Raw genomic sequence first — 20,390 nt, 5'->3', positions numbered from 1 at the left:
CTGTGGAGTCTGCACGTTCTCCCTGTGTCTGCATGGGTTTCCTCCCACAAGTCCCGAAAGACGTGCTGTTAGGTAATTTGGATATTCTGAATTCTCCCTCCCTGTACCCGAACAGGCGCCGGAATGTGCCAAATAGTGGCTTTTCACAGTAACTTCATTGCAGTGTTAATGTAAGCCTACTTGTGACAATAAAAATTATTATTATGTATCAACTGCACTTTCAAAGAGTGGAAACATTTCCTGTTGATGAATGTGACTGGCTGATTCCTGAGAGCTCTTAACGTCACATGTACAATCAATAGCCCCTTGAATTTGTGAAAATCCTGTGATTGCTGCAAAACACACCTGGCCTGGGATCCAAGTGGAATTTGACAAATTGGTGTACTCTCCTGAAAAGGGCTTCTGTGACTTCCTGGATGCACTACTGACTGGGTGTGTCATCTGCACTGCCAGTGACATAGCCGTGTTTGGGCTGCTGCTCGCTGTCACACTGGCCGCTGGTCACCACTATCCTGACCTTCATGAGGCCTCACTGCCTCTTGCTGCTCTGACCATTTCTTCTCTTGGCCTTGAACTAACCTGCACCGGTTCCTCTTCATCTGGATCAGAGCTCGTAGAAAGGTATGGTTGCCTGCAGTCTGCATCATCTATGCCTGAGTGGATCTGTGAACAAATTGCAATGATCCATCTAGTCAGCATATCCTTTGTAAATTGGCCTTCAGCTCTGAGTCTTTAAGTGAATGCTATGGCATGTGCTGGAATTGATCTAGGTATGGCCTCCCTACCCCACTCCTTCATGGTAAAGGAGATCCAGGAGGACTACAGAAGAGTGTTCCTCCCATTCATACCTGGATGTGCATGGAGACATTGTGCCTTGACCAGGATATTGAACCGTCCCTCAGACATTGTTCAGTTTCTCCCCATTACTTTCGAAACTTTATGGAGAGACCATTGGCTTGGCAGCATAGAAGGACTTATCGCCCATGTGAGCCATGACCATTTACCTGGGAGACTGGAGGTTTGGAGCCTAACAGTTTAAATGGGGTACAGGGAGCTAGAAGGTACAGTGACAAAGGGAAAAATTGGATGAGGTAGGGGGAATAGATAGTGGATGATCTCATGGTCAGGGTTGTGTTAAGTTAGAGTAGGGGCGGCACAGTAGTCAGACTGTCGGGGCATGTTGGAAAGTGGTCTGGGGTACGAAGTCAGACTGTCAGGGCATGTTAGGAAGGTGTCTGGGGCAGGGCGTCAGACTGTCGGGGCATGTTAGGAAGGTGTATGGGGCAGGGCGTCAGACTGTCGGGGCATGTTAGGAAGGTGTCTGGGGCAGGGCGTCAGCCTGTCAGGGCACGTGAGGAAGGTGTCTGGGGCAGGCCGTCAGACTGTCGGGGCATGTTAGGAAGGTGTCTGGGGCAGGGCGTCAGACTGTCGGGGCATGTTAGGAAGGTGTCTGGGGCAGGGCGTCAGCCTGTCAGGGCACGAGAGGAAGGTGTCTGGGGCAGGCCGTCAGACTGTCGGGGCACGTTAGGAAGGTGTCTGGGGCAGGGCGTCAGACTGTCGGGGCACGTTAGGAAGGTGTCTGGGGCAGGGCGTCAGACTGTCGGGGCATGTTAGGAAGGTGTCTGGGGCAGGGCGTCAGCCTGTCAGGGCATGTGAGGAAGGTGTCTGGGGCAGGCCGTCAGACTGTCGGGGCATGTTAGGTAGGTGTCTGGGGCAGGACCGTCTGACTTCCTTCTCTGAACACCCTCCTGAACAGCTTTCGTGAATCTGGCATCCTTCCCCAGATACCCTCCTAACTTTCTCCAGCCACCCTTACACACCCGCGATGACCCTATTGCCCTTGCCCTGCGTCCACTCAACCCTTCCCCGCTGACCCTGCCTTTCTTGCTCAGCCTCTGCCTGTCCATCTCTGCTGACCCTGCCTCCCATACCCAGCCTTCATTCTGCCCGTCCCCGCTGACCCTGCCTCCCATGCTCAGCTTTCGCTTTGCCCTTCCCTGCTGACCCTGCCTTTCTTGCTCAGTCTCTGCCTGCCCATCCCCTCTGACCCTGCCTCCCATGCCCAACCTTCGCTTTGCCCTTCCCTGCTGACCTGCCTCTCTTGCTCAGTCTCTGCCTGCCCATCCCCTCTGACCCTGCCTCCCATGCCCAACCTTCGCTTTGCCCTTCCCTACTGACCCTGCCTTTCTTGCTCAGTCTCTGCCTGTCCATCTCTGCTGACCCTGCCTCCCATGCCCAGCCTTCATCCTGCCCCATCCCCACTGACCTTGCCTCCCATGCCCAGCCTTCGCTCTACCCTTCCCCGCTGACCCTGCCTCCCATGCCCAGCCTTCATTTTGCTCTTCCTTGCTGATCTCGGCCTCTCTTGCTCAGCCTCTGCCTGCACATCCCCACTGACCCTGCCTCCATGCCCAGCCTGAACTCTACCCTTCACCACTGATCCAATCGCCCTTGCCAGCCTGTGTTTCACTCTTCCCTGCTGACCCTGCCTCCCTTGCCCAGCATCCGCTCCACCCTTCCCCACTGACCCTGCCTCCCTTGCCCAGCTCGATGCAGCTTGGACTACTGGCAGGAGATCTCAAACAATAGGCTGTCCCTTACGAACAATCCCCAGGAAGGACAAAGCATTGTCTACTCACCCCAAAGTTCAGGAAGAAGATTACTACACCTGGGTGCATGCCACTTATGGGCAGTCATGAATCTGAACGCACAAATTTCTCGCTTGTGGGGAACTGAATTTGAAGGGGGCGCTTAATTCTGGTGATCTGTCGTTTTATTGGGCATGTATGATATGCAAATGCATACAAAACGGTTTCCTGATTGTGAAATGGATTGTTCTGCATACAGCTCAGACAAATCATTGCATACATGAAAAAACATAGGACATACATAAATACACAATGTAAATACATAGGCACAGGCAACGGGTGAGCATACAGAGTGCAGTACTTAATTGCCAAAGTTCAGAATACAGTTCAAGGTTCTGTGAAAATCATTTACACAATCACAAACGTAAAATCTTCCATGAATCAGTGCAATTGGCCAGTGTAATAGAACATAATTGTTTCATTTTTTCCCATTAAAAGGTATTCCATGATGGATTAATAATGGTAATTTGATGCAGTTTTATTTATACAGCTCAAAATGGATTCATTAGCTAAAATGAGCATTTTTAATTTGTGTGTCCAGTCCATCACGTTTGAATAACCTGATTTGAAATCACTGAAGTCGACTTACAAAAACGATTTGACAGATGCGCAGTGTTCACTAGTCATGTTTCTGCGTAAATTAAACAATTTGTGATGTGGGAAAGCTTTTTTAAAAGTGCTGATTGGTGCCGGTGCACTTCAGATAATGTAAGAGTCTTCCTGAACTAGCACAGTTGGCAGAACTCAACTTGGGGCATAGCCAGTTTTGTGGGCGAGGCCTGATCCAGGCAAATCGAGCATTAGATCAGCGTAAACGTTCATGGAACATGTGGGGGTAAGCAGTTTGGGGCATAACTCGCTTACGTAGATCATTTCTCGATATTCTGCAATGGTTTTGCCAACCAGCTGGGCACCCAAAAATCAAAATCAACCCCCAGCAGCCATTGCAGGCCGGGTCCTTAATCTGACCTGGAATTGTAAATTGGCAAGCAGCGGCAATCACCCAACTCCACCTGATTAGTCCATCTTACCACAGGGACTACTTGTGCAGCGATCTTGCAGAGACATATCAAATTAAACACAATTCCACCTGAGCACTAATCATCACAGCCTTGCCTGTCAGAAAAATCAGACATGCATACAAACAGACTGACAGTGTATTGCATCTTCTTGGGGGGAAAAGTATTTACATAAAGCTAAGTTATACATCTTATTTGCTTCAGGATCATATATATAAGTAGATTTGACTGTCCAGTCAACATTTGTTTAATGGAGTTCATTGTAACTGTTGAAGAAAATAATAGTCAGCACTTCGAGTTTTCGCGAAAGGTCCTTTATTTAACACGAAGTTCGTGGGGGGATTAGATAGACCAAAGTCATTCCAAATGTCCCCTCTCTACAGAGGTAAGGCAAGCAATTTATATGTTACAGTAAGCAATATCTCGGACAAAATGCATTCTTTGGATAAGCAGAAAGACAGAAAAAATGAGCAGGCCTTGAGTTCCTCGCCTAAGAAAAATAATAATTGTCTGCTGTCAGCAAAACAGTGTGCAGCTGTATGCTTATTTACATTGTATGACCTTCTGACTGTTTCGTACAGAACCTCTTGACTACAAAATAAGACAAAAGATCCATCATGCTTTGCCAAGTGCCTATTTCCATGAAATATAGTCAAGCAGCCGGTTAAAATGAATACAGAGTATTAAGGCAGCTAATCCGCCAACTAAAGTCCCTTCTACAGTAACTATAACATATTACCTACTTTTAATTATAAAGATTATTATCAGTTTATTTGTGTGTTAAAGATGTATAATAAAAGGTAATACAATAAAAGTAGCAATTTAGTTTTCCTAATCAGTATCTATAAGATGAATGAGAGCTGGAAATTTAGTTGTCATGGTACTTGTCAGAATTGTGAGAGCTTCATTAGCAACCAAATTCTCTTCAAATTAGAACATAATGAGACAGGCCCTGATTTCCTTGATTTTCTGCATAACTCTAAACTCTCCCATTTAGAAAGGCATTAAAGTACAGCTAGGGTGTAACTTGTTAAAGCAATGGAATGAAAATCGATGGGTTTTATAAAGTGATACATTCAGCTCCCTTTGATTATCATCCAGGCAGTGAAGGTGATATCTATCCCCTTTTCTAAAATAACATGACTGGAAATTTCCATTTGCAAGAAACGCTAATTGTGCCATTAAAAGTCAAACAACCAAATGCAGAACGCGCACTTAAAAATGGCTGAGAGAAATTCCAAATGAGTAAATATCTTCCAGTTCAGAAACACGGGTAGAAATCACACAGGTATTAATCCAGCACACAGACATCTGATACACTTTAAGGGTGCAAAGCCGTGCTTTAAAAAGAAAAGGTAATCCAGCTGTTGGTCCAGAGATTGAAGTTCAAGTGCAATTTACTAACTTATTTGGTTATAACTGAGCATGGATCTTAAGACCCCTGCCTGCTTTTCAGTTAAGCATCACAGCCATACACCAAACCCCATACTATCTGTGAGCAACACATGGTAGGTTCTCCTCTTTACTTTCGCATGTGCACTTTCATAATATTTAGAGTTTTTGTTTTGTCCCGAACAAGTTTCCTTTGATTTTTTTTGCGGCATTTCTGCTTCTAGTTTTGTTGGAGTTATTAGCACAATTAACCAGTATCAAATCTTTGTTTTTCTTTAGATGCCCTGTTCCTGGATGTGATGGGCTCGGGCATGTAAGTGGCAAGTATGCATCACATCGGAGTGCATCTGGCTGTCCTTTGGCCGCACGCAGACAAAAGGAAGGATTCCACAATGGGTCACCATTTACTTGGAAACCTGTGAAAGGAGATGGGCCAGCTTGTCCAACCCCAGGGTGTGATGGCTCAGGACATGCTAATGGCAGTTTTCTTACGCATCGAAGGTACATATCAATATCCTGAAAAGTCAACCAAACAATATTTAAAAATACAACATTCTACTGTTTAAAATAGGTGCGTAAATACCTCCACTGAACCGAATTTCAGACAAATGTGCTAAACATGAGGACCGAGATTTATTTTTCTCCTTTTGTCAGTTGACATCAAATATCTGCATGAAACTAATCTCCCAATGCTAACGTCGCAATATTAATGTTCTGATGGGTGAACACTATCAGTACAACTGGGAACAGCGTGCTGTCAGTAAACTAAACACATGGAAGAGAAGTCTGACAAACAATAATGAGGTAATAGTGCAGAATTAAACTTTAGAAGGAATAAGAAAAGCATTTATGAAGCACTGCAGCTTTATGGTCCGATTAAACAACCATCATCATATTGTCAGCAGCTCTGGATGATACGAGACTGGCCAATTGTTAAAAATAAATTAGCTCACAACATGTTGCTCTGAAATAAAGTTATAAATCTTTTCAAATCCCAAGGGTAACTTTATTACTGCAATATGAATCCGATACTATTAAGAATATACAACTGTTCATAATCTGAAGGAAAAGTAAAAGCCAGGGAATTAGTGTTGGCAATTTTGGTGAAAACCCGTGTCATCCCAAAAACTACTACTCTGTTAGAAATGTTAACCCGTGTATAAATAATTGGGTTATCATCTGCATTAGAAATTACAGACAGAAAAAGGCAAGGATTGCCTTATGTGTTCCACAGCCAATGAAGCCAAGCACATTTTCGAGGCTCAAATGGTTTAAAAACGTTGCTTCTGCTCTATTTGCATTTGAGAGGAAGAGAGGTGTTAGGAGAAAATTCCAGGCCTTAGGCCGTGGCGGCTGGAGGCATAGACGACAGTGGCAGAGTGAGTAAAATCAGGCATGCTCAAGCACAGATATCTTGGATGGTTGTAGGAGTGGAGGAAATTACAGAGATGGGGGAACGGGTGTGCAAGGCCATGGACTGATTTCAAAACAAAGGACGGGGATTTTTAAATCAAGGCATTGCTTAATCGGGAGCCAAATTAGATTAGCAAGAAAAGGGATGGTGGGTGAGCAGAGCTGACTGTGACTTATTAGGACACTGGCAACGGTTCTTTAGATAACCTCAAGTTTGCAGAGGGTAAAATATGGGAGGCCAGCTAGAAGTGCATTGGAATAGCCAAGTCTAGAGTAAACAGCGACATGAAGGAGGGTTTCAACAACCGATGAACTGAGACACGAGCAGACTGGGTGATGGTAAGGAATTGGTAATAAGCAGTCTTGTGATGTGTGATGTTAAACATGTGATTGGAAGCTCATCTCAGGGTCAAATGTGACACCTAGTTTGCAAACAGTCTGGTTCAGTCGAAGAGAGTTGCCAGGGAGAGGGATGCAGTCAGTGGCTAGGGAACAGAGTTCATAATGAGAACTGAAGGTTCAAAAGGCTTCTGTCTTCGGTCTTCGTAGTATTTAGTTGGAGATAATTTCTGTTCATCCAGTAGTGGACATTGGACAAGCAACCTGACAGTGCAAAAACAGTAGAAGTGTCAAAAGAGGTGGTGGTGAAGTAGACCTAGGTGTCATCAGTGTACATGTGGAAACTGACACTGTTTTTGGATGATGCCTCCAAGGTGCTGGAGAATAAAAGTAGGAAGGGGATCGAGGATGGATCCTCGCAGAACACCGCGGAGTTCATGCGGGAACTGGAAGAAAATTAAATCAATAAGATTAGATAGACATGGTGGTGTGTCGTGACTGCAACAGTGGGGATCTGTGGATCAATTTCAGTCCCAGAAAACAATATCTCGCATTGGTAGGCTGTGGATAGTGAGGATCAATACTTGGGGCCCAGCTACTTCACAACATATATCAATGATTTGGATGTGGGGACCAAATGTAATATTTCCAAGTTCGCGGGAATGTGTGTTGCAAGGAAAATGCAAAGCGGCTAAACGAGGATTTGGACAGACTTAGTGAGTGGACAAGAACATGGCAAATGGACTATAATATAGAAATATGTGACGTAATCCATTTTGGAAGAAGAAACAGATGTGCAGAGTATTTCCTAAGTGGTAAGAAATCAGAAAGGGACCTGGGTATCCTTGTCCATTAATCACTGAAATCTAGCATGCAGGTGCAGCAAGCTATGAGGAAGGCTCATGGAATGTTAGCCTTTATTGCAAGATGATGTGAGTACAGGAGTAGTGAGGTCCTGCTTCACATGTATCGAAACTTGGTTAAGTTGCACTTGGTGTACTGCCTGCAGTTTTAGTCCCATTACCTCAGAATGGATATTATTGCCATAGAGGGAATGCAAGAAAACTTCACCCGACTTGCTATGGGGATGGCGGCACAGTCTTAAGTGAGATTGGGAACCCTGGGCCTGTATTCTCTCGAGTTTTGAAGAATAAGAGGTGATCTCATTGAAACCTCCAAAATACTTAAAGGAATAGATGGGGTAGATGCAGGTAAGATGTTTCTCTTGAACCAGGGGGTCAATTTCAAAATAAGAGGGATACCACTTAGGACCCAGATGAGGAGATATTTCTTTACACAGAAGGTTCTGAATCTTTGGATGGACCTACCCCAGAAGGCTGTGGAAGCTCAGTCTAAAGATTGTTAGATTTCTGATTTATAAAAACGTAAAGGGTTACGAGGATGGTCGGTGTAAAAGACATTGAAGTGTCCCATCAGCTATGATCTTACTGAATGGCAGAGCAGGTTTGATGGGCTGAATGGCCTACTCCAGTTTCTATGTTCTTACGTCTATTCCTTTGTCCTAAGTGTTTGAAGCTTGAGAAACTTTGATTCAGAGTTGCTAGGGTCACATCCTAGGGCAGATCCCTTCCCATCCACCATCGAGCTTGCCCCCATATACAGTTGGTGGGAAGGTGCCAAAATTGGCAGCCCACCCACCATATTCAAATAAGCAATCAAGGATCAATTAGGCTCGTTACCAACCCTGACAATACGCTGCCGGTACCATAAAACATTTGGGGTGAGCTGCCAGGCGGGAGCAGGCAGCCCAATTTTTTAACAAAGTTCTTCAAGGGATGGAAAGAAAGGAGGCGGGTTCGATCTTCTGGGGATGCCCTAGGCCGATCAGGATATAGTCCTCGTAAGATCAAATTCGCACCCCCCCCCCCTTCCTACCTTCCTGCCTGAAGCCCTAACCCCCCCACCCCCTGCTTCCTCCCTGGTCTACCCAAATACTCCCTGCCCCAAATCCCTGACTTACCCGCTCCAGGGATCCATGGGCCTTCTCCCTTCTTCTGTATACCCAGAGCTGCCAGGAGTGATGGAGGGTGGGAAATGAGTAGCAGATTTTCATGCTGTCCGCACTGCCTCCACCCCCATATTATTCAGCCCATAGTTTTACAAACTGTATTTGACCAATCTATTAGAGTTTTTTGAGGAAGTAACTAATCGAGTAAACAAAGGGAAACCAGTATGTGTTGTACAAATGGATTTCCAAAAGGCATTCAATAAGTGCCACACAAAAGATTAATAGACAAGATAACGGCTCATGGAGTTGAGGTAATATATTATCATGTATAGAGGATTTGATATTAGAGAGGAAGGAAGAGTAGACACAAATGGGGCATTTTCAAGGTGGCAGGCTGTTACTAGTGAAGTGGCACAAGTGCTGAGGCCTCAGCTACTTACAATCTAAATTAATGATTTAGACCAGTGTTTTACACACTTATTTTCCCGGACCCACTTTTGCCAATCGACCGACCTTCGGGATCCACATCAGCTGACCTTCGCGACCCACGGCGGCCGACTTTCACGACCCACGCCACGTTCTCTTACCTTTAATGCGATGGGTGAGCCTGCTTGGTCTTCACGATCTCACTCCGATCAGTTTCAGAAGGAGAAGGCAATGTGCATAACAGGTGCAGAATTTAGCCGGTTCCTTTGTACCATCTTCACCTTTGTGAGAACGGAGAATCCAACCTCACATATGGAGGTCGTCATGCAGATCAATGGCAACAAAAATCATTACTCAGCAATGGACACTTCTGGGAGATGCTACTCCAGAATTCTGACAACCTCATGGACTTGTGGCTTATTTTTAATGTGCTGTCACAGGTCAGGTGTAGCAGTCCAAGCTCCACATTTGGAGTCAGCTGTAAGGTAATAACTGATCCTGGGGTCTCAAACCAGGGATTTTTCACCCACCTTTTTTCTTTCAAGATCTGAAACTTCTCCTCTTGAAAATCGCGACAAAAAACGTTAATCAGCACAGCCAGATGTGATTGAATAAGGCTTATCAGTTTATTGACAGTTCCCTTCCTAAGACTGTTTTCTTCCATGTGCTGTAGCAGTGTGGGGAACAGGTAGTAGTTTTGGTTTTGTACTCGCACTTGCCAAACTTTGAATGACTATTGGAAAGAACCTGGGCTGGATTCTTCGTCCCGCCGTGCCACATTTCAGTTTCAGCACGTCGGCGGGATGCTCCGTTATGCCGGCTGGTCAATGGGATTTCCCATTGTGGGGCATCCCCACGCTGTCGAGAAACCCCCGGGTTGCTGGCAAAATGGAGCATCCCGCCGGCAGGGAATCCAGCCCCCTATTTCTTCACAGTAACGAAAGTAATCATCATCCTTCCCTTACAATCTGAGGTTCAGTTCATTTAAAATTGAAATGATGTCTGCAAGATAAGGCATACGGGCAGGATCGAATGGCCCCGTCGTTCCCGACTCAGTGATGCAATGAGGACCATTAAATCTCGTTAAAAGACTCACAAAGTGAGATGCCTGGAACGTCTTACAATATCTAATGAGATCTCTTGAGGCGTCAAAATCTGGATCTCGCCCTCACTGGGCATGATCCTGATTTACATATTTAAGTGAGCAGTTAAGCTCACTTAATATGTCGGCACCCAATGCTCCCGAGGCCCGGGAACGAATGCCCGTCCCTGGGTGACCTAGCTATGGAGCCGTTTAGCACTGGTCCACACTCAAAGACCCCATAACAGGTGTACTGGGGCGTTCGGGAAGTCCAGAGGTCACGGCGAGGGGGGGGCGGGGGGGGGGGGGGGGTCGAGTGATTGGGATGGCATTTAAAAATGGCCTCCTCAGTGCAGGAACTGAAGGTAAGTGCGGCCTTGGCAGGGCATTCCTTGCCCGTTTTATAGGGGGGTTGTTCTCGGTGCTGCAGACGCCAAGAAACACCCCGCTAAACATGCCCAAAACAGGACTCTGTTTTTTCCTGTTAAATCGCTCCCATAGTTAGCATCCAACTTTCGTCATCAAACGAATCAGCCAGAGTAGACGATTTCTCAAGAAAGAAAGCGTGGATTTCATACCTCAGTTTGTACACTCGATAAGCACCCGACCCCTTGACAGCCAACATACCTCTGCGTGGAAGAATATGTGTGTGTATATCGGAATACAGAGCCTCAAAAACCCAGGTGTTGAGTGCGCTATGTTTAATGAAATCCACAACTTTCACAATTCCTTCCAATACCACTTCAAGATCAGAAAGAGTTCCTTTTGATGCCACTGCCTCACGGTGAATAAAACAGTGAGTCCAAACGATGTCCTGACCAGCTGGCTCCTTAATCCTTATTATAACTCTGCTGTTTTCACCCAGTCATGTTGGCTGCCTCATCACTCTGCAATGAACCCAGTTGAGCCTGCACTTTCCAATCACACAACTATTCAATGCTTCAAAGACCTGTGCACCAGTCATGCTGGTTGGTACCGTCAAGCAGCACAGCAAATCCTCAACAAATTCATTGTGCCAAATATACCTGGCATAAGCTAGCAAGGTTGCACAATCTGAAACATCTGTATTTTCATCCAATTGTATTGAGAACTCCTGTGCTGACTTTAAATGCGAAATAAGCTGCACTTCTAAATTCTCAGCAATATCACAAATTCAGAGAGCCATTGTGTTATCACTAAGCATGAAGCAATTATGTTTTTCAGCTGACCTCTCATATAAGATTGTGCAAGCCATGTCTAATGCTGTCGGGAGAATTAATCTCTCTGCAACTATGTAGGGCATTTTCTCTTTCGCTATTCTGTAAGCTATCATGTAAAAGAATAATTGTGCTTTGTCATTCAGTGTTACATTTCTGCTAAGGACTTTAGCGGATAACTTCAGTTCTCACTGCATCCTTTGAAAAAAAATCAAGAGGTTTGTTCTCCAGCTCCCCATGCTTAAGTCTCCAGATGCTTTGCAGTTATGAGGGTTTTAAACTCTCAATCGGCAGTACTTCCTTGCATGTAACACATGGGCATTGCATCCTGATTTGCACTGGTACAATTAACAGAACCATACCTCAAGAAATCACCTTTTATACTGGTTCATTCCCAATTTAAGTTTCTTCTCTGCAAGCTGTTCATCGGAAGCCTTGGAGCTCTGAACATTAACAAAGCTAACACTAGCACAGCTCTGTCCTGCCGTGAACTCTTCAGCTCCCTCCGGCAGATTCCGATGTGATACCCTGGCCAGTAGGCACACTCCCCTAACCGGCGGGGCGGGCTGTACCAGCGCCGAGGACTGGCGTGAACCACTCAGGCGTCGGGCCACCCGGATTCCGCACCTTCAGGGGCTAGGCCGGCGCCGGCAGGGTTGGCACAAGGGCTTGGCGCCACGGCAACCGGCGCCGAAGGGCCTCCTCTGGACGGCGCGAGTTGCCGCATGCGCGGGAGCGCCAGCGTGTGCTGGCGTCATCCCAGCGCATGCGCAGGGGGGTTCTTCTTCTCACCGGCCATGGCGGAGGTTGACAGCAGCCGGTGCGGAGGGAAAGAGTGCCCCCACGGCACAGGCCCGCCCGCGGATCGGTGGGCCCAGATCGTGGGTCAGGCCACCATGGGGGCACCCCCCCCGGAACTGGAAAATGAAAGGCGGTTGCCTCCGTGATTTTGCGCCTAAAGCACGTATGTACAGGGCTCTTGGCGCCAAGTGTACTTGCAGGGCACGCTGATCTGCTCACTGTTGCCTCTTATGGTTGGAAGACTGCACCGCTGATTATGCAACAGTTCTCATTTTAAATGTCATTAGCAGCTGATGAGCTGCAGCGAGAAGAAATTCTTCTTTCGGGATCACCGTGACCCTTAGCTCCACAATCCTTCCGACACCCGCCCACGACCCATCCTGACTTAGACAAGGAGACAGAGATTGTTTGCTAATAATACAAAGCTGAGTGGGAATGTGAGTTGTGAGGAGGACACAGAGGCTGCAAAGAGATTTAAATGAGTGGGTAACAAGATGGCAGATGGGGTATAATGTGAACAAGCTTTTAAGCTCACTTAACTCTACAAGTATGGATCCTGCCCATGTGGGCGCGATCTCGTTAGATCTCTACGTTAGAGGCTCAACGACCATCAGGAATTCTGGAAGAAGCCTCTCGCAGGATCTACTAGCCTCATCCCTTCCCCTTTCCGGCGGACACAGCCGTTAAATTGCGACCCATATTTAAGGTTGGGTCGATAGATTTTTGGTCTCTCAGGATATGGGGAGCGGGCAGGAAAGTAAGGTTGAAGCCCAAGATCTGTCCTGATCGTACTGACCAGCGGAGCAAGCTCAACTGGCCTGCTCCTGTCTCTTGTGCTGTTGAGTTCTTGCGAAAAGGGAGGTTAATCAGAGCATGAAATGTAATTGACATGTCATGGAATATAGCCGAGACCTGCATAGTTTTGAATCAATCCAGAAATATGTGTAACAAGCAAGTCGATCTGAATATCAAATCGTCGTCAGCACGTTAACCTATTCAGCCTGTATGAAGTTAGTGCAGACATAATGTAGCATAAAACTGTTAAGCATTCATATGTAGATTTTGTTGACTGACCTATTTTCTCATTTTGTCCAATACTTAAAAGTTTAACCCTTGCTGACAGCATTATAATGCTTTAATTCCAGTTTTGAGTTTTGATAAATGTGCTTCCCTAAACGTGCATACAAAATTCTTAGGCCTGAATTTTTCAGATTGTGGGTCTCGCTTCCCACCAATCGAAGAGCACATCCCGCCCGCTCCGAGTGCCCCGCAGCCATTTCACACTCAAAAGAGCGTTAAGTGACTGCAGGCAGGACTTCAACCCCCACTCAGGAGGAAGTCCTGCCTAATTGGCCGGCAGCTCTACAGTACCTGCAGCAACAGTGCTGCAATGGACAGAAGTAAAAATGTAGGAGGATGCCCAAGACTTCCGGGCACCGGAGGTCCAGGTAAGTTCAAGGAGTCCCAGGGCAGGGTGGTTAATGAAGGCCTAGTGGGGACACAAAGTGGGTGATCAGGGGAGAGGCCGGGAGAGGAGGGACGTCTTGAGATCACCACATCTTAAAGGGGGAGCACCCAATTTCTAATGGAGGCCCCCACTCTCCTTCCCACCGAGATTTTACTCTGTTGATTCTTGATTTTTCCCCACTCAAGTTCAATCCTCCCATCAGCCTAAGAAATTGAGGTTGGGTGGGAAACCAAATAAATTGGCCATTGGTTCCTGTCTGAGGCCTTGCCCACCCCAGCATGAAATCGCTTTGTGGTCGGGGTGGGGAGGGAATCCTGTGGTTTCAGTTTCACACTAGCCCCTCCACCCACCCCTCCTGCCCCCAGTTGAATACCCGTAGGTGAGGGAGTGTAAAATTCTGACCTTAGTCTACTTTCAAACTTACCTTCATGACTCATTCACTTTTGTAACTATTTTTTTTCTTTTTTTTTAAGTCTTTCTGGCTGTCCAAGGGCTACTTTGGCCATGAAGAAAGCAAAATTCTCAGGGGAGGATCTACTAACTACCAAATTTAGAGCTAGCGACGGTAAGAATTAAAATAAATTAAAAATCAATGCAATCTTCCATTGTACTGGTGAACAATGTAACTACAATTTGCAAGGTCACTGATTGGTGGCTTTCAAAGAAAATGGATGGAATCACAAGACTGATCCCCCTTCCCCCAATATTGGAAACATTTACATGAATTAAAAACAGAACATGAGTTACCAAGGTGATGTAAATGAGTGGTCTTGTATTACACAGGAACTTGAATGTTGTCTGCAATTGAAGATGTGCACAACAAATAACTTTTATCCATCTGAATCCAAGTAACTAAGTTCTCTTTAGCCCTGAACCATGAATGTACTAAGTAATAATAACTGTACTGTGGGATAAAGCAAGCAATGGAGTGATGCTACTGATTGCTGCAATGGGGGAAACAAATTGCTGAGAAGTACTCCCTGTGTGCATATGAGAATTGTACTCTCAGCAGTTTTTTTTAAATAGTCAATTTTGTGACCAATCTGGAAACCCTTCAACTTACCTTCTGCACTCAACCCTGTTGGTGATAGCCATCACCTCATCTCAAAGTGGCTCCATTGCATGGAGCTGAATAGGGAAGTCCAGATCGGCCTAAGAGCTGTAGCAAAGCTGACCAAACCCAGCATACAGGCAAAGAAACTTGTTATCAGAGTCAGCCAGCTCCAGAGAAGCTCCCAGTCAAATTGTCAGAAATCAAGCCACTTTACAATGCTTTCTACAATTGGCATCACTGGAGAGGCTGAGGAGAAAGGGAGGGAAGGGGATGCTGCTCATTGGTGCCACCAAATAAATGTTTTTTAAAATATCTGCTATGATAAAAAGGAGGGTATTTTGAAACAGAAGCACTTTTCCAACATTTCAGCACTTTTAATGACTGCATTTCCTATCCAGGGGCTAGAAATGAAAGTTAGCAATAGCACCAGGCAAGCACGTAAGTCTGCTTTCCCCTTTGAGGGGGGAGAGCTGACTAGTGGTGATTTAACCTGGGGATAGCCACGCCTCAGGCGAAGGATAAGGTTGAGAAGGCAGGGCCTTCATGAATAACCTCAGCTGGTGCAGGAATTGAACCTGTGCTGCTTGTCTCGCTCAACATCACAAACCAGCTGTCTAGCCAAGTGAGCTAAATCCGCCCCAGGTAATGCATTCTTATAAGTGGTTTTCTAAATAAAGGATTAATGTCTTCACTAAAAGAGTAGATGGTGGAATACATACAAACAGCCTTTTCTGGATTTTGATTACAAATAATGACGACTTCCTTAAATTCATTTTTTACTCACAGCAATTGAGAATGATGAAGAAATTAAACAACTTGACAAAGAGATCAGTGAACTAAATGAATCCAACACAGAGATGGAATCCAATATGGTGAAATTGCAGTCACAGGTACAATTATAGGACCCCGGTTATTTTAATACAGATGATTTTTGTCCAGTGTTGTTACAACAGAAATATGCCAATAAATTACTAACATCAAAACATATCAATTTCAATAGAACTGGACAAGTAATTTAAAGACAAGCAAAATAACGTGGATGCTGGAAATGTGAAATAATGAGCAATACAGTTAACGTTTCAGGTTGACATCCTTTCATTGGGAAGCAAACTCTTTAATATTTTAGCCTCTGAAATAGATAAGGAAATAACGCATAAAACTGTTCAGAACAGAGCTTGCCTGTGTAGGAAGAGATCAGGGATCCATTGAAAAATCTCGACCCCCAAAAGCCCCAACTTACCTACAACCAGCTCCTCGGGCCCCATGCACCCCACCTCACACAGGCAGGGAACCCCCGGGCCCGTTCCGCATCGCGGGAAAAATGCCAATCTGGTGCCTTGGCACTGCCAACCTGGCACCCCAGCAGTTCTGCCTGGGCATCTTGGCAGTGCCAGACTGGGGCCTCCAATCCCTCCCAATTGCCATTCCATCTGTCCTCCATTTGTGGGGACCAGTACTGAACGGTGCTCACCCAATGTCTCCGAGACGAAGGGTTTAGATCCCGGGCCTCAGTAGATCGGGCGAGCGCATATTAGAGTAAGACTAGCTGTAGAAATGAAATGCAAATGTCAAATTGTTATTGTGATTGGGTTGCCGATATTAAACCAATTGCTGGAGAAAATTCTAATTATAAATGTTCAATAGCGATTATTTGTTTCAGGTTTTATTTGTAAACATTTCTCGAATTCTGGAGCATCAGTATTGAAAGCCCTTTGATGTGGAGTTTAAACATATTTGTTACTTAACTAGCTGTCTCGCTTTAATATGCAGATTTGTCAGATAGTGACCCCGCCCACAATTGGCAGGATTCAGATTGCGACATCTCAAGAGATCACATTAGTTCTCGTGAGGCGTGGCGAGCCGTGTAGATCACGGAAGAGGGATCCCCAGTATCTACTAGCAGTGCCATGCCACCTTTCAGGTGCAATGCAGCCAGTAGATCGCGCCCCTTGAAAATGTTCCTATGTAAACCTTCCTGCTCCTTACAATATATGTACCTTTTTGCAGAGTAAAACTCTGTACTCAGCCTCAGAAGAACACCCTCTCCTGCAATGCTGTGACATTTGTTCTATTTCCTGCATCAGCCATGCTTGGACCTGTCCTGGTGACATTTCCAATTCATGGCAAATTTGTGTTCTAAACCATGGACGGGAATCTCCCCTAACCGGCGGGGTGGGCCGTACCGGTGCCGAGGAGTGTCGTGAACCACACCGGCGTCGGGCCGCCCGAAAGTTGCGGAATCCTCCGGACCTTCAGGGGCTAGGTTGGCGCATGCGCGGGAGCGCCAGCGTGTGAACATAGAACATAGAACAATACAGCGCAGTACAGGCCCTTCGGCCCACGATGTTGCACCGAAACAAAAGCCATCTAACCTACACTATGCCATTATAATCCATATGTTTATCCAATAAACTTTTAAATGCCCTCAATGTTGGCGAGTTCACTACTGTAGCAGGTAGGGCATTCCACGGCCTCACTACTCTTTGCGTAAAGAACCTACCTCTGACCTCTGTCCTATATCTATTACCCCTCAGTTTAAAGTTATGTCCCCTCGTGCCAGCCATATCCATCCGCGGGAGAAGGCTCTCACTGTCCACCCTATCCAACCCCCTGATCATTTTGTATGCTGGCGTCATCCCAGCGCATGTGCAGTGGGTTTCTTCTCTGCGCCAGCCATGGTGGACCGTTACACCGGCCGGCGTGGAGGGAAAGAGTGCCCCCACAGCACAGGCCTGCCCGTGGATCGGTGGGCCCCGATCGCGGGCCAGGTCACCGTGGGGGCCCCCCTCCCCGGGGCCAGATCCCCCCTTGCCACCCCCCGCGAGGACACCGCAGGCCGCCCGCAGAGCCAAGTCCCGCTGGTACAGACCTGGTCTAATTTAGGCCGGCGCGTCCGGCCGAAAACAGGCGGCCACTCGGCCCATCGCGGGGTGGAGAATCGCCGGGGGGCGTCGCTGCCAACGGCCCCTGACCGGCGCGCTTCCCGTCCCCGCCGAAAAACCGCCGCCGGAGAATCCGGCAGCCAGTGTCGGGGGGGGCGGGGCGGGATTCACACCGACCCCCGGCAATTCTCCGGCCCGGCGGGGGGTCGGAGAACCCGCCCCTTACCCTTGAAGCTGAATTGGGACTGTTCAAATTCATGTCACTCTGGACCATTGCAGGCACAAAATCGAGGAGACTTTTCTATTAATAATCTGGGCTGGATTTAAAACATTGAATGGACCAGCATGAAAGTCGGCGGATGGACCTGTACCTTAGGGTGCCGTACCATCGGCAGCTTGGTCGCCTCCAGCTCCACCTTGATCTTATGAGGAGTAAGGGATGTGTTGAGTGAGTTTCCCATCTGTGGCCCAATTGAACGGCCTTAAGTGGACAATCAATGTCAGATTAAGGTCCACAGCCTGCCACTGCTTTGATCATACACCCACCACTATTTCCAGTTAACCCAGCGGACTTCTGGCCAGTTAAAGGGGAGGGTTACCTCTTGCTGGGCCCCTGGAGTCAATCAGAGCCGTTCTCCACAGATTTGCTTCTCCTCATCCATCCTCCCCACCCCCCCATGCTGCAACGTCCACCCTACCCTCCCTTGACGGGACCTGTCAGCCTGTTCCCACTGAGATCCCAATGTACCTGAATGTCCAGGTCCATCACTGAAATCCATTTCCTCGGCATGCCTGCAGTACTGGCGCTGCCGGCAGGCAGAGTTGTTGACCTCTGATTGGCTGGCAGCTGGATGAGGTGGGATTTCCCCCTGGCGACAGCCTCAAGTTGCACTTCATACTAATTAAAGGTCTGTCACTGACATTAAAGCAGGGTGAGCCAGCTAACCTGAAGCCAGCTCACCCCATCATTTACGGTGAGGTGCAGGGGGCCCGTGCTCAGTGTATAAACCAGGCCAAAATCCCAGAAATGAAAAGCTCACTAATTATCCACTTGACCTAGAGATTGGTCTCCTAAGTATGCATTCCATGGTAAGCTGTCATATCCCTTTGGATTTATCAATTATAAATTTCTTTATGCAGTTACTCTCCCTTTACTTAGTCTCTTTATGTCACAAAAGGTGGTTGAAAATAATTTATTTAGGTTTTACTGCGTGGAATAATACTTTCCCATGGTGTAGAACTTTCAGGATTTGTCATTCCATTGATGTCACTCTGTTCTTATGTCAGTGTTTAGACGAATGTTTATTTTTGTGAGACACGTTATTCACACTGTACACTTCAACAGCCACATCATAATTGATAGTAAGAGCAGTATTTGTTGTTTTTAACATGTTTAATTTTCATTGGTCTGAAATAATGTTAGGAGAAATGAAACAGCGATTGGTACACGATTGAATGCATTAAGTAGCCAGGTTAGAATCAGAGTCAAAGGTGTGTTATGTTCACTGAACCACTGTGCTAAAATTCAGCACTGATGTTTTTAGATTTCCAACATGGAAAAGAATTTGAAAACAATCGAAGATGAAAACAAAGTGATTGAAGAACAAAATGAAGCCTTATTCAAAGAGCTGGCTGGGTTGAGTCAGGCGCTGATACGTAGCCTTGCAGACATAAAACTGCCTCAAATGGTAAGTAAGGTTGTTCTGCATTATATTCTCTTGCTATCTGTTTTTTGTCAAGGTGTTTCACAGCTGACTATTATTCTGGTGATACTGCGGAAAATGTTTGTTTGCTGGTGCATTATTTTGCCTGCTGTGAGCACATAATTGGGACTTTTAGCATGGAAATGAGTGTGCCCACAAGATTTTCTGTCAATAAGATTATTCATAGGATGTAAAATTTGTGAAATTTAACCTGCTTTTCCCTTCTTCAAGCTTCCAATAATAAGGGTCGAAATCCTGTGCCATATTTTGCAAAAAAAATGTTTTTCTATTGGTGTAAGGTGTCATTGGTTCAGTATTAGCATTTGAATCCAATTTTATCTGTATATTTATGATTTATGATTCCACAATTCAACTAACATTCCTTGGAGTTCAGAATAATCTTCAGAGTTTTTCCTCATCTTGTGGATTTAGCCTTGAGTCAAGATTTTTTAAACATTTATTTACAGGATGTGGGCTCCACTGGCTAGGCCAGCATTCATTGCCCATCTCTAATTGCCCTTGAGATGGTGGTGGTGAGCTGCCTTCTTGAATCACTGCAGTTCACGTGGTGTAAGTACACCCAGGGTGCTGTTAGGGAGTGAGTTATAGGATTTTGATACAGCAATCGTGAAGGAATAGTGATATATTTCCAAGTCAGGATGGTGCACGACTTGAAGGGGAACTCCCATGTAGTGTTGTTCCCATGTATCTGCTGCCCCCGTCCTACTAGATGGCAGCGATTGTGAGTTTGGAAGGTGCTGTCTAAGGAACCTTGGTGATTGCAAACAAGATAAAACATTTGCCTACAAGGCTGATCTCACAACCATTGCAGGCTCTTGTGTTTTCAATACCATGGTTGTTTAGTTCTATTTCGCCTTTTACTCATTTTGCAATTTGGCTGTGTGCCATTAACTCTGTGAAATATACTTGCTGTGCTTGCGTTGCAGCCAAGGTCTCAAGAATGCAAGCCAAGTCACTTTTCCCCATTACTGGACAGCC

The 20,390-nt window shown here is 46.2% G+C and overlaps 1 protein-coding gene across 7 annotated transcripts in view; it reads left to right on the top strand.

Annotated features, from left to right (window-relative positions):
- myt1b (myelin transcription factor 1b) overlaps positions 1 to 20,390 on the top strand; it is a 97,130-nt gene that overhangs the window by 50,827 nt on the left and 25,913 nt on the right. For all 7 annotated transcript variants that reach the window (XM_072514943.1, XM_072514945.1, XM_072514940.1 and 4 more), the window contains 4 exons: positions 5,339 to 5,560; positions 14,226 to 14,317; positions 15,593 to 15,696; positions 19,233 to 19,376. In XM_072514943.1, the coding sequence (XP_072371044.1) occupies positions 5,339 to 5,560; positions 14,226 to 14,317; positions 15,593 to 15,696; positions 19,233 to 19,376 (562 nt within the window). The remainder of the gene's footprint in view (positions 1 to 5,338; positions 5,561 to 14,225; positions 14,318 to 15,592; positions 15,697 to 19,232; positions 19,377 to 20,390) is intronic.

The sequence above is a fragment of the Scyliorhinus torazame genome, chromosome 8 (genome assembly GCF_047496885.1).
Source record: "Scyliorhinus torazame isolate Kashiwa2021f chromosome 8, sScyTor2.1, whole genome shotgun sequence".
NCBI classification, from domain to species: domain Eukaryota; kingdom Metazoa; phylum Chordata; class Chondrichthyes; order Carcharhiniformes; family Scyliorhinidae; genus Scyliorhinus; species Scyliorhinus torazame.
The sequence above is the reverse complement of the archived record's forward strand: the minus strand, read 5'-3'. Positions and strand labels throughout refer to the sequence as shown.